The sequence below is a fragment of the Acinonyx jubatus genome, chromosome E3 (assembly GCF_027475565.1).
Source record: "Acinonyx jubatus isolate Ajub_Pintada_27869175 chromosome E3, VMU_Ajub_asm_v1.0, whole genome shotgun sequence".
NCBI classification, from domain to species: domain Eukaryota; kingdom Metazoa; phylum Chordata; class Mammalia; order Carnivora; family Felidae; genus Acinonyx; species Acinonyx jubatus.
In genome coordinates, this window is record NC_069398.1 from 19,721,328 (window position 1) to 19,734,340 (window position 13,013).

General features: G+C 51.5%; 1 protein-coding gene across 2 annotated transcripts; it reads left to right on the top strand.

Annotated features, from left to right (window-relative positions):
- Positions 1-5,099: 5,099 nt before the first annotated feature.
- On the top strand, positions 5,100-11,736 carry ARMC5 (armadillo repeat containing 5). Of its 2 annotated transcripts, none has more exons than XM_015076899.3 (6): positions 5,100-5,748; positions 7,599-7,706; positions 7,806-8,592; positions 9,325-9,830; positions 10,436-10,568; positions 10,671-11,736. In XM_015076899.3, exons 1-6 carry the CDS (start codon positions 5,271-5,273, stop codon positions 11,488-11,490), a joined length of 2,832 nt encoding a protein of 943 aa, XP_014932385.2. In that variant the 5' UTR covers positions 5,100-5,270; the 3' UTR covers positions 11,491-11,736. The 2 variants fall into 2 exon arrangements, with proteins under 2 accessions (XP_014932385.2, XP_026907417.1); XM_027051616.2 differs by lacking the exon at positions 5,100-5,748 and adding an exon at positions 5,874-6,030.
- The last annotated feature ends 1,277 nt before the right edge of the window (positions 11,737-13,013 follow it).

Here is a 13,013-nt window from a genome sequence, read left to right on the forward strand (position 1 = left end):
GCATGGTGAAGCCACTTTCACAGCCCACCAGCACTGATCAACCTCAGTGAGCTAAACAGTGCCACCAAGTGGAGAATGGAGCCATTATACCAAGCCCTGCCCTCTGTGCCTTCCAGGCACATCTCCACTAGGGCAATCACCCTGAGAATCAGAACAGCAGGATCCTCCCCCAGAAGACCAGCACAAATCCCTTCTATGCACTAAGTCTACTGATCATAGAGCTCTGCAAGGTTTCAGCTCCACAGGAAACTAGATCTAGCTTCATTTAGGTTGTTTGTTTGTTTGTTTGTTTGTTTTGCTTCTATTTTTTTTTCCCCTTGGATACAGAAAGCCAATTTTTATTTTATTTTTTGTTTTATTATTTTTTAATTTTTATGTTTTTTCTTTTCTTTTTTCTTTTTCCTGTAAAGTTTCTCTTAACAAGCAGACAAAAAGACACCTAGAATCTAGCTTCATTTATTTGATTTAAAATTTTTAAATTTTATTATTATTATTTCCCCCCAAATGACAAGATGGAGGAATTCACCCCAAAAGAAAGACCAGGAAAACATGATGGCCAGGGATTTAATCAACACAGATATAAGTAAGATGTCTGAATTAGAATTTAAAAAAACAATTATAAGTACTCTATCTAGCTGGGCTTGAAAAAGCATAGAAGACGTTAGAGAATCCATATTGCTGAGATAAAAAATAAAAGCTAAAATCTAGTCAGGCCAAAATTAAAAATGCTGTAACCAAGATGCAATCTCGAATGGATGCCATGAATGCAATGATGAATGAAGCAGAGCAGCAAATCAGAAATATAGAAGATAAAATTATGGAAAATAATGAAGCTGATAAGAAGAGGGATACAACACTTAGAGAACTCAGTGATTTATTAAAGAGGAATAACATCTGAGTCATAGGAGTTCCAGAAGATGAAGAGAGAGAAAAACAGACAGAAGGTTTATGTGAGCAAATTATAGCTGAAAACTTTCCTAATTTGGGGATGGACACAGACATCAAAATCCAAAAAGCACAGAGAACTCCCATTAAATTAAACAAAATTAACCATCACCAAGGCATATCAGTCAAATTCACAAAATACACAGACAATGAAAGAATCCTGGAAGCAGCAAGGGGGAAAAAGTCCTTACACTACAGGGAACACTTTGAAAAATTAAATATTACCTAAAGGAGAGAAGAAGATACGTACGAGCAGCACATAACAATTTTAGAGAAGATGGAGGCCATGGATATTTGCCTTAATCTGAGAAATTAACCTGCAGTTCTCTGAAGGGATTTTGCAAATCAGTCTTGTCCCATGCCCAACTCTACCACATACCTAATATTCATATAAAGTTATAGGTTTTATAGATTACAAAATGGCTCTGAGGAAGGTGAATCCCAACACAGGTAAGCAGTATAAACAGGACCCGATCATAACAACTATTTACTGAGTGCCAACCATGTGCACACTGGGTTCAGGCCTCCAATTCAGACCCTAGCTTGTGCTCTTTGAAGTGCCACTGATGGGAAACATGGCAAGAATCCTTCCCTTCATCACTAACCCCAGGCCAGGAGCATTTGTTGCTCCCAGTTTGAGAAGTGAAGTAGTATTAATCAGATGTCACCTCATTGAAGCCTCTCAGACTTGGTTCAGGTTAGGCTCTTTCTCCACCACCAGGATTTTGCACTCTGTGCTGTTACTGGTCCTGAGTCCATCTCCTTCATGACACCAAGCTACCCCAGGACAGAGGCTGTTTTGCTCATTTCTGTAATTTTAGGGAGGAGCTAGCACATCAGCTGGCATAATACTTATTGAATGACACCACCAGAGAAAGGGCTCTAGACTTTTAAGGAGATAGGAGAACTGAGGTTTAGAGTCAGTCCCTTGACCCAGGTGTTTCATGTAGGTGATCCCATGGAATCCTCAATAGTACTTAGTGAGGTAGCCATCATCATTTCTGTTTTACAGGTAAAGAAACTGAAGATCAGAAGAGGTAGACCTGTCCAAGATCACACAGCTAGGAGGAGATAGGCCTGGACATGCTGCTAGAAACTGAGACAGTGATTTCTTCACATTCCTTCCTTTTACCCCTATTCTCTATGAGTACAACTCTATACATAGCAAGCCTGATAAAAGAAGGCAAAATTTGGAGACAGGGTGTTACATGCATGGGGCTAATGATGGAAAGATGGTCCCACAGATGTGGGCATTAAATCTCCTCTGACCTCAAAAAGACTAGCCTGTGTCTCTCCGAGGAACACAGACAGCTATGGGAAGGGCTTGGGCACAGATTATGTAGGGCTTTGGGAAGCCTCCTTCTAACTTCTGTAATAGAAGTGCATTTATTTGGGCAGCTCTGTCCCATGCCTAGGCAAAAGGAGTTCAGTCCTCAGTGTCCAGGCACAAGTGAATCTTTACCATTTTTTCCTCTGTTGATGGATCGGACAAAGGATTTGGGGAACCTGCAAGGGAAGGGGTGAAAGAAGGGAAAGGGGCCTATGACAAACCTTGGGCCTTTTGCTCCTGCCTAGAAATGTCACAAAGCACAAACTCAACAGATAGGGCTCCTGGTCCTTTGCTTTGGCCCTGGGCCCCACCAGCCCTAGCTTCACTCTGTAAAGACAATTATCTTTCACAGGGGTCATATATCCCACAGCTCACATAATGGTCCCAAGTACAATTTTTCTGGTCTTTCTGTTAGAATACAGCCCTCCTTATGGTTCCCTTTGGAGGTTAAGTCCCCCCCCACCAATTATGTTCCTCAAGGGGTGCCTGGAATCTTGTCCCATTCCTCTGGGATGAGGCAGTTGTTGCTCTTGAAATGATTAATCCCATCATTCCCTAGGCCCATGAAGGGATCAGCAGCTGCCAAGGATGTCCTACATCTAGAAGTAGCTGCGCCAGTACTGGATAGCTCCTACCAGCCAAAAACTCTCCCTCCAGCTGGCATTTTGTCTCTGAGGCCTCAAAAAACAGGGCTAAGCTTTCTTTTCTTGGAAGGCTCTTTGAAAACAGTAATCCCAGCTCTACTGGTTATAATTCTTCCAGCCTGGGGTTCTCTGATTCAGTCCATGAATCAACAGCCCTAGAGGAGCAGAAAGAAGGTTTGGTTAGAGATGCTGGTCCGCTCAGGCTCCTTGAGGACTGGAGCAAAGTTAGAACTGAAGTTTGGGCTGAAACTGAACCCGGGGATATTGGCAGGGGCTGCCACCCTGGTGCATCTGTTGGTGTTGGCCTAGGTTGGAGCTGTGGGCAAATGCCTTGCCACACTGCAGGCAGACATAGGGCTTTTCACCCTCTGGGCCACCTGATGGATGAGCAGGTAGGAGCTCTGGGTGAAGCTCTTGCCACACTCACTTGCAAGTGTAAGGCTTCTGACCTGAGTATGTTGGTGCTGCAGCAAACTTGAACTGTCTACAAAACTCTTGCTGCAACTGGAGTACTTATAGGGCTTCTTGCCTATATGGTAGCATTGGTGTTTAAGGAGCTTGGGGCTGTGGGAGAAGATTTTGTCACATTCTGAACAGGCAAAGGGTCATTCACCCAAGCGGATGTGCTGGTGTTCAGTGCATTGGATGCACTCACTAAAGCGACAGCCACACTCAGAACACTTGAAGGATCATTCTTCATTATGTGTGTATGTTTGTGTCATAGGCAGTCCAAACTGTCTGTGAAGTTCTTGCCACACTCACAGCAATTATAAGGCTTCTCCCCAGTGTGTGAACATTGGGGCTTGAGCAGATAAGAGCTGTGCCCAAAGCTGTCACTGCACCAGGCAAAGCAGTAAGAGCTTCACACCCGTGTAAGCGCTGGTACTGTAACAGGTTGGAGCTAAAGCTGAAGCTCTTCCTGCAGTCCCCACAACAGTAGGGTTTCTTGCCTGTGTGGGCGCTCTGGCGCTGGATTAGATTGGAACTAACGCCGAGTCTTAGTACATTCAGCATTTACAGGACTTCTCACTGGTATGCTGCCGTTGGTGTTTAACCAAGTCAGATCTGCGGCCAAAAGCCTCCCCACACTCTGGGAATTTGTGGGGCCAGAACCCTGAGTGGGAAACTACAGTGTGGCAAGAGATTGGAGCTCAGACTGAAGCAACAGCCACACGCATGGCAGAGGCATGGTTTCTCGCCAGTGTGTATCTGGTAGTGCTTAACTAAATCTAAGCCACGTTGGAAGCTTTTGACACACTCCGAACAACAGTACAGGGATTGCCACCCACATGGCTGCTTTGGTGGTGAAGAAGGTCAGGGAGGTACGCTGCGATCAGTCCACACGCCCGGCACCCGAAGGCTTTGGGGAGTGCAGGACAGTTTGTCCTGTCAGAAGCTTCTTCCCTGGGCCAGAGCTCGACCTACATAGGCATTCCAAGTCCAGCAGCATTTCCCAGGCGGCCGGCTATCGCAGCCACACCAGGGAGGGCAGCTCTGGTGGAACAACTCCGCCAAAGAGGGTGAACCTTGGGGTTTCCTTGGGATCCTGATGTCCAGTTCCCTGCCGCTCCGCCCCGTCTTAGTTCTCCCTTGCCACTTCTGGCGACGTTGACTGCATCGCCGTGAATAAAGCCCCGTTTCCTAAAAACCACCCATTTAGTTCACAAGCACAGCGGCAAGACATTCGGGACCCAGGGAATCCAGCACCGGAAGCGGAAATGCCCAATAGCCCGTGCCGCTCTAGGAAGTGGCAGGGAACGGTCTCGGTAGGTTTAACCCTCTCATTCACTTGACTGATCAAGAGCTCCCAATCTGCGGCCACTAACAGCAACTTGACCCTTTTGGCCTTGCTCGCGGTCCTGAGTCCGTCAGCACGGACTTCGGTGCCCTGGCCATCACTGTGGGCAGCGAAGCGAGCCGGAAGGAAAAGGGAGGGTCGCTGTGGTGGACACGCGGGGGACGGAATAGCCACGTCACTTGGGGCAGCACGGTACTGAGACTCCATGGTCGGATGTCTGGGTTCTCCAAAAGAACCAGCCCACTGCGAGCCGCCTGAGAGTTTCCCCTCCGTCCTATAACCTAAGCGTGCTAAGCAAGGCGCGGACTACATATCCCAACATGCACCGCACACGATTCTTGGGTTCGCACGATTAGATAACCATTACTCTACGTGCCTTCAGCGACTGTCCAGAGGGCCGGGATCGAGAACTACAACTTCCAACTTGCAAAATAACTGCGGCGGCGCTACTTAAAAAGCGTCAGAGAGGAGGTGCGTGGCCACGCTCCTCCTCCAGTTCCGCTCCCTTGGACGGACGGCGAGGCGGGGGGCGGAGCCTTAGGCCTGAGCCAAGATGGCGGCTGCGAAACCGACTCTCACGGACTCGCTCTCGTTCTGCCTCGCGCAGCTCACAGCGGCGGCCGGGGAGGGTCTAGGTGGGGGAAAGGACACAGCTACCAACGAGACACCCTTGGGCCGTGCGCTCTTAGCCCTCCGCACACGCCACGTCAAGGCAGCAGGGGGAATCGAGCGCTTCCGGGCGCGCGGCGGGCTCCGCCCCCTTCTCGCGCTGCTGCGGCGAGCGGCGGCAGCGGGTCCCGCCCCGTCCCAGGCTGGCTCAGGCTCCGCCCCCTCGTCGGTCGAGTCAGCGATTTATGATGGCCCCGCCCCCTCGTCGGGCCCTGCCCCCTCCTCTGCGTCGTCGTCGTCGCCCTCGCCGCCAGCGCGCCTGCGCAAGACCCTGGACTTGGCGCTCAGCATCCTAGCCAACTGCTGTACGGAAGGGGCGTGCCGGGCTGAAGTGCGCAGGCTCGGAGGCATTCTCTCTTTGGGTAAGTGCTCCGCCCTCATTTCCTAGAAGGATTCCACTCACAAATCCCTCCTTCTCTGGGCTTGGGCGGAGTCTTGAGTTCTTTGTGTTGTATCCTGGAAGAACACGCCTTTAGACCGTGTAACCTCCCCACCCCCGCTCTCAAACCTTCAAGCCTTCCTTATAGATGATACCCAATCCTGACCAGATGAGATAATTACAGCCATTACCTGCGTGTTGGTTGTTGGGCACATCCCTCGAATCCGAGCTACTGGAGACCAAAGGATTATTTGGTGACTTTTGGGTAATTCTTACCCTCCATTTATGAGGTTTATAGCAGACACTACATGCCTACTGAGTGGCCCTGTGCAGAGCTCCCATTTGGTGAACTTTAGGTCAGAAGTTGTGGTTTTCTGCAGTGAGCTAGACCGAGAGAACCGAGGCTAGAATTCCTTGTTGTAAAATTGAATAATAATAGCTACCTTACAAAATTGAAGTAGTGAGAAGCCGAGTACAAACATTGAACGCAGATATTCTAAGACCGGGTACTTTCAGGTATTAAAAACCAGCACAATAAGAACAAATCCTAACAAAAGATCGCAAGCGTTTGTTTACCAGCTAAGTTGGCGCCACCTTGTGGCAATGTGAACACAGTTTACAGAGTGCCTACCGGTTATGAAATTATGCCAGCTTTTTTTTTTTAATGTTTACTTATTTTTGACAGAGAGAGAGAGAGAGAGAGACAGAGCATGAGTGGGGGAGGAGCAGAGAGAGGGAGACACAGAATCCAAAGCAAGTTCCAGGCTCTGAGCTGTCAGCACAGAACCTGACACAGGGCTTGAACTCATGGACCGTGAGATCATGACCTGAGCTGAAGTCAGACACCCAACCGACTGAGCCACCCAGGCGCCCCTGAAATTATGCCAGTTTTGATGAAATCTTAATTTTTTTGTACAAAACGAAAATTTAACATATTTTTAAATTGTATAAAATGCATCTGGACCATAACGTGTTTGACAAGAGGCCTGCCACATTAATAAGTCCTCAATAAATTATAGATCTTGTTATTAGCATATAACTCTCATCATTCAATCACTATTCTGTATTAAAAATTTTTTTTTAACATTTATCTATTTTTGAGACACAGAGTATGAGTGGGGAGAGAGCAGAGAGAGAGGGAGACACAGAATCTGAAGCAGGCTCCAGGCTCTGAGCTGTCAGCACAGAGCCCGACGCAGGGCTCGAACCCATGAACTGTGAGATCATGACCTGAGCCAAAGTCAGACGCTTAACCGACTGAGCCACCCAGGCGCCCCTTTTCTGCATTTTAAATAACTCCTATGTCCGTCCACATTTATTCCTCCTTCTTTCATGTGTCCAGAGACTGGTGCCCATGTGCTGGGCTGTGGTGGTAGCTGACTTGCTTTAAGCCACTGTCCTTTCTCACCTTAACAAGAGTCTCCTTGCCTCTCTCCCTGCCTTACTCTTTTTCCCTATAATCCATTCTCCCCATGGCTACCAGATTGTATCACTTCACTTCTATTCTTAAAACCCTTTGTGGTTCCCAGTGCCCTCATATTCAAGTCCTGCCTGATCCCTTGGGCTGGCATTTGAGGCCCTTCATGAGGGCATAGCACAGACATTGGATCTCACTTCTGGGCCTTTGCAAAGGCTGCTTCCAAACTTGAAATGCTCTGTAGCACCCCCATCCACTATCTTTCTAACAAATACCTACCTGTTTAACCTTTCAGATCCAGTAAGTGTCAGCCTCTTCTGGAGGCCTTCCCTGACCCTCTCAGGCCACATTCTTAAGGTCATTAATGAGAGAGACAAGAAGGGGCAGGACCCTCAAGAGACCAAATTATCTTGCAGTGACTATTCTTCAGTGCGTGAAGACAGACAGCATCCAGAACAGAACAGCCCGTGCTCTGGGGAATTTAGCCATGGAACCTGAGAGCTGTGGGGACATCCATTCTGCTGGTGAGAAAGCTATTAGTGTGGAGTTAGCTAGGGCTTGGCGTGGGAGAAGGAGCGTAGGTATCTCCTTGCTCACTCTTTGTACTCCTTTTCCCTCTCCAGGTGCTGTTCCCTTGCTGGTTGAGAGCCTGACAGCCTGCCAGGACTCCCAGTGCCTGCAGAGTGTGGTGCGTGCCCTCCGCAACCTGGCCGACTCACCCCAGCACCGCCTGGCCCTGGCACAGCAGGGAGCAGTACGCCCTCTGGCTGAGCTTCTGGCCGCTGCCCCAGACCCTGCACTGACCTTGGCCCTAGTCCGTGCCCTCTTAGAGCTGAGTCGAGGCTGCTCCCGGGCCTGTGCTGAGCAGCTAAGTCTGGGTGGAGGATTAGGCCCACTAGTCAGTTTGGCCTCCCACCCCAAAAAGGCAGTACGGGAGGCAACTATCTTGATCCTTGCCAACCTGTGTGCCCAGGGCCTTGTACGGCCTGCATTGGGCAATGCTGGTGGTGTGGAAGTACTACTGGGTGAACTCCGGCGGCGCAGGGGACCTAATGGGGCTGGCCCAGCCTCTCAGCAGCCCCTGGTACGAGCCGTGTGCCTGCTGTGCCGGGAGGCCATCAACCGGGCCCGGCTGCGGGATGCTGGTGGTTTGGAGCTGTTGATGGGCCTGCTACGGGACCCTCGTGCCAGTGCCTGGCACCTTCGTGTCGTGGCTGCCCTCGTGGGCTTCCTGTATGATACTGGAGCCCTGGGCCGGCTACAGGCTCTGGGACTTGTACCTCTCTTGGCTGGGCAGCTGTGTGGTGATGCTGGTGATGAGGAAGAAGAGGGAAGAGAAGCTGCTTCCTGGGACTTTCCTGAGGAGCGGACCCCTGAGCGGGCAGAAGCTGGAAGCTTCCGAAGCCTAAGGTGAATCCCCACCTGATTGCTGTGGGTTGAGGACTCTGGCTGTCTTCACTACCCCATTCTATCTCAGTCAACTCTTGTTGACTCTGATTCCTGATTCCTCATTCTCCCCGGACATGACCACTTTCTAGTCATCATTAAACATTCTTTTTCCTGGGGCGCCTGGGTGGCGCAGTCGGTTAAGCGTCCGACTTCAGCCAGGTCACGATCTCGCGGTCAGTGAGTTCGAGCCCCGCGTCGGGTTCTGGGCTGACAGCTCGGAGCCTGGAGCCTGTTTCCGATTCTGTGTCTCCCTCTCTCTCTGACCCTTCCGCGTTCATGCTCTTCCCAAAAATAAATAAACGTTGAAAAAAAAAAAAAACATTCTTTTTCCTGAGTCCATCTTTGGCCTTGGCTCTACGCCAGCACCTCTGAACTTTGGGACCCAGACAGGTTCACTGGACTATTTTTACTTTGTTGTCTGTTCACCCCTTAATAGAATATAAACTCTGGTAGGATGGGGACTTTAGTTTTCTTACTGTTCATGCCCGGTACCTAATACTGGACTTCGTACATAATAGCTATCAGTAATTGCTGACTGAGTTGGGGTATTTTTCCCCATTTCCCTTTCTCTCCTATCCCCCCTGGCCTCATTTCCTCTCCCTGGCTTCAGTCACTTAGTTTTACATGACAGCTCTTTGGCTCTGCTCCTTTGTTGTGGTTCTGGGTTCAGTCTCCCCATTTTCCCCTCTACAGGTCATGGCTGATCTCTGAAGGCTACGCCGTAGGCCCGGGAGACATCTCTCCTGACTGGTCCCCTGAGCGATGTCCCCCACCTCCACCGCCACCGGAGCCAGCTGAGCCAACCAGCCCCACCCTGGGCCCAACTTCACTGCGGACGCCTCGCACACTGCGCACACCTGGCCGCAGCCCTGCCGCCACCTCTGAGGAGCCTTGGGGCCGTGAGGGGCCAGCGCTGCTGCTGCTGTCGCGCTTCTCCCAGGCTCCCGACCCAAGTGGGGCATTGGTGACCAGCCCAGCCCTCTGTGGCCTGCTGGCCTATGTGACGGGCTCACCGGGTCCACCGAGCCCACGTGCACTGCGCATCCTGGCACGCCTTACCTGCAACCCTGCCTGTCTCGAGGCCTTTGTGCGCAGCTATGGTGCTGCACTGCTGCGTGCCTGGCTTGTGTTAGGTGTTGCCCCGGAAGATTGGCCCACGCTGCGTGCCCGCCCAGTTCGACGCCAGCACCGGGAGCTGGGTGTGTCCCCCATAAGAGGCCCCATCCCCCTCTGGTTCTGGACTGAGAACCTCACTCTGCTGTTCATACCTTTCTCACTGCCCTGCCCAGCCCACCATCCAACCTCAGTCACCAGGTGGGAAGAGGGAGGGACTCCCAGCATGCAAAGTTCTGCTCCATCCTCTGCCCAAGTCTTGGGGCCTGTGTACCCCAACACCAGGTTTGGTCCTAACAACTTAGAATCATGTTTGTCTGTATTTCATTACCCAATATGCTCTTGGTTCTGCACTATCCTGATTGCCTTCCCACTGGGCACACTGAGTTAGAAAACTCTGGCTCAGGCACCATATCCTCCTAGGCCCCCCACCAATCCCAACACTGCCAGGGACTTCCCTGTCTTCTGTGTCCTGACTGCAGGTTCTGAGTCCTTTAGAACCCAGATGTATGCCCTGACTATCACACTTTGTTCTTGCCCTTGATCTTCAGTTCCTAGCATCTGGACCCTTTCCCTCTAGGGCCTGCAGTCCTACCCCCTTCCATGCCGTGAGATTTTAGCCTCATTCCTTTGAAGGACCCAGAGTTGGGACATCAACTCCCAACCTGACTTGCTCTGCCCATCTCTGCAGGTGAGATGCTGCTGCAGAACCTGACTGTGCAGGCTGAATCACCCTTTGGAGTGGGCGCCCTCACTCATCTGCTGCTCTCTGGAAGCCCTGAGGACCGCGTGGCCTGTGCACTGACCCTGCCCTTCATCTGTCGGTGAGGGGGATGTGGGTACCTCACAGGGATCAGGGGAGCAAGGTTGCTATTCCCTAATGCCACCGTTTTTCACCTTCTGAAAGATTCCCTTTCTTCCCAAAGGAAGCCCTCTCTGTGGCGCCGGCTACTTCTGGACCAGGGCGGCCTCCGGCTCCTCCTCTCAGCACTAACTCGGCCAGCTCCACATCCACTCTTCCTCTTCTTTGCTGCGGACTCCCTTTCCTGCCTCCAAGGCCTGGTGTCTCCCACTGTGAGCCCAGCCCTCCCACCTACAATCCCTTTGGATCTAGATGCCCCCTCCCCTTGCCTTTATGAACGTCTGCTGGGCCCAGCCCCCATCCCAGCCCCTGACCTGCATTTCCTACTGGACTCAGGCCTACGGCTCCCTGCCCAGCGAGCTGCCTCAGCTACTGCCTCCCCTTTCTTCCGGGCCCTGCTAGCTGGCAGCTTTGCTGAAGCCCAGATGGACCTGGTGCCACTTCGAGGCCTGTCACCCAGTGCAGCCTGGCCTATCCTGCATCACTTGCATGGCTGCCGGGGCTGTGGCGCTGCACTGGGGCCTGTTCCCCCACCAGGCCAGCCCCTGCTGGGCTCAGAGGCTGAGGAGGCACTGGAGGCTGCTGGCCGTTTTTTGCTCCCTGGGCTGGAGGAGGAGCTGGAAGAGGCTGTGAGCCACATCCACCTGGGACCCCATGGTGGCCCAGAGTCAGTGGGTGAAGTATTCCGCCTGGGCCGGCCCCGACTGGTTGCGCATTGTGCCCGCTGGGCTCTGGGGCCAGGACAGTGCCCTCGGAAACGGGCCTTGGCCTTAGTGGGGCTTGTGGAGGCAGCAGGCGAGGAGACAGGGCCCCTGACTGAGGCTTTACTGGCTGTGGTAATGGGGGTTGAATTCGGGGGCAAGGGTTCCAGCTTAGACTGTTGATGTCCCCTGGGAGGGGATCCAAGGATGAGTTGGCTATGAAGGAGGACTCCCTCAGAGCAGCATAAGAGGAAGCTGAGCAGAAGTCACCATTGAGGACCGATGAGAGAATGGAACTGTACCCCAGGATGATGGTCTGAAGACGCCAGGGTCCGAGTGTGGGACCCACAGATGAAGAACAGCCCAGGGCTCCAGGCACCTGGCCTGGGCCAGCCTTCCAGAGTTGAGATTAAAAACTTTGGAATTGGATACCCCTATTGTGTGGTGTCTCTGCTTACTTTCCAGTGGGAGTCCCCCCACTCCCTTCACCCATCAAACAGGGTCTTGTCCAAGTTGATGTGTCTCAACACAGGCCACCTTTGGCATGTAGGAGTTTAATAAGTAATTATGCAGTGGTTCCCGGAGTCCTGGGATAGAGTAGAGTACTGGGAGAAGCCTGCTTTCTGCTTATGCAACTTCATTGCTCAGGTATCCAGCTAGACACACAGACTTTGGTTAGTGTCTTTTGAAGGGGCTGGGCTGAGGAAATGTGAGTGTGGGGATGTATGTCCAAGGCCTTGGCATTACCGTTTCCCGAGTGACCTTTGCTCATCTTGGGTCTTCAGTCTCTGTGTCTGTCTTCATCTCTTGGACGAAGTGTCCTTCTGCTATTAGCCTGAAGGAAGACCTCTATGTTCCTAGAGTCCCCAAAGCCCTGTCTTAGTTTTGCTCAGAGAGGGCCAGAGCTCCAGGTTGTATTCAGCTTATGTTGCGCTGTGTATGATCTCTCAAGGCAGGATCTACATCACCAGGATCCCAGATCACTAAACCACTCAGGTGGCAGCCTGACTTCAAGGAGGGTGCCCGGACTGGCTGCCAGTTAGCTTCTGGGGAGCTAAGGTTGACACTTGCTATCTCTGTGCTTCTGTGAGTGTCCAGGTCTCTGTTCTTGGGCTGTGCATTAGAACTACCCAGAGAGCTTTTTAAAAATACTGATGCCTAGGCTCTTTCTCATTGAATTGGACTGAGGGGAGGATGCTCTGGGCATCAGTATTTTTAAAAAGCTTCCCAGGTTGTTTTAATTTGCTGCTGGGTTGAGACCCACAGTCCAGGGACTGCAACACTGTCATGTCTGTCCAAACTCCGCTCTAAGTGTTCACTTCCACCTTGATTTCCGGGGGTCTCAGTCCAGGGAAGGCCCCTTGTTCCTTTGTGGATGGGGTCTGTGTCTTCTCTGTGTTCACCAGTATCTTGGGAAAGGGCTCTTTCCCAAGGGTCGCCTCAGGCTTTGTCTTGAAGGCTGGCTATGGTCTGGTTGCCTGAAAGTGTTTTCCCTGAGTCTGCATGGGGCTTGGGCCTGGGTTCAGTTTACCTGTGTCTGTATGTTTGGTTCCAATTTTTGGAGAGAAGGTCCTGGCTTAGAGGATGGGAGAGTTCGTTGTGTCTATCTGTCTCCATTTCTGAGAGATTTGTGTCTAGTATATGTGCCATTTGGGATCTGTTCATGTCATTGCTATCAGGGTCTCTAAGGGAATGTCCCTGAACCT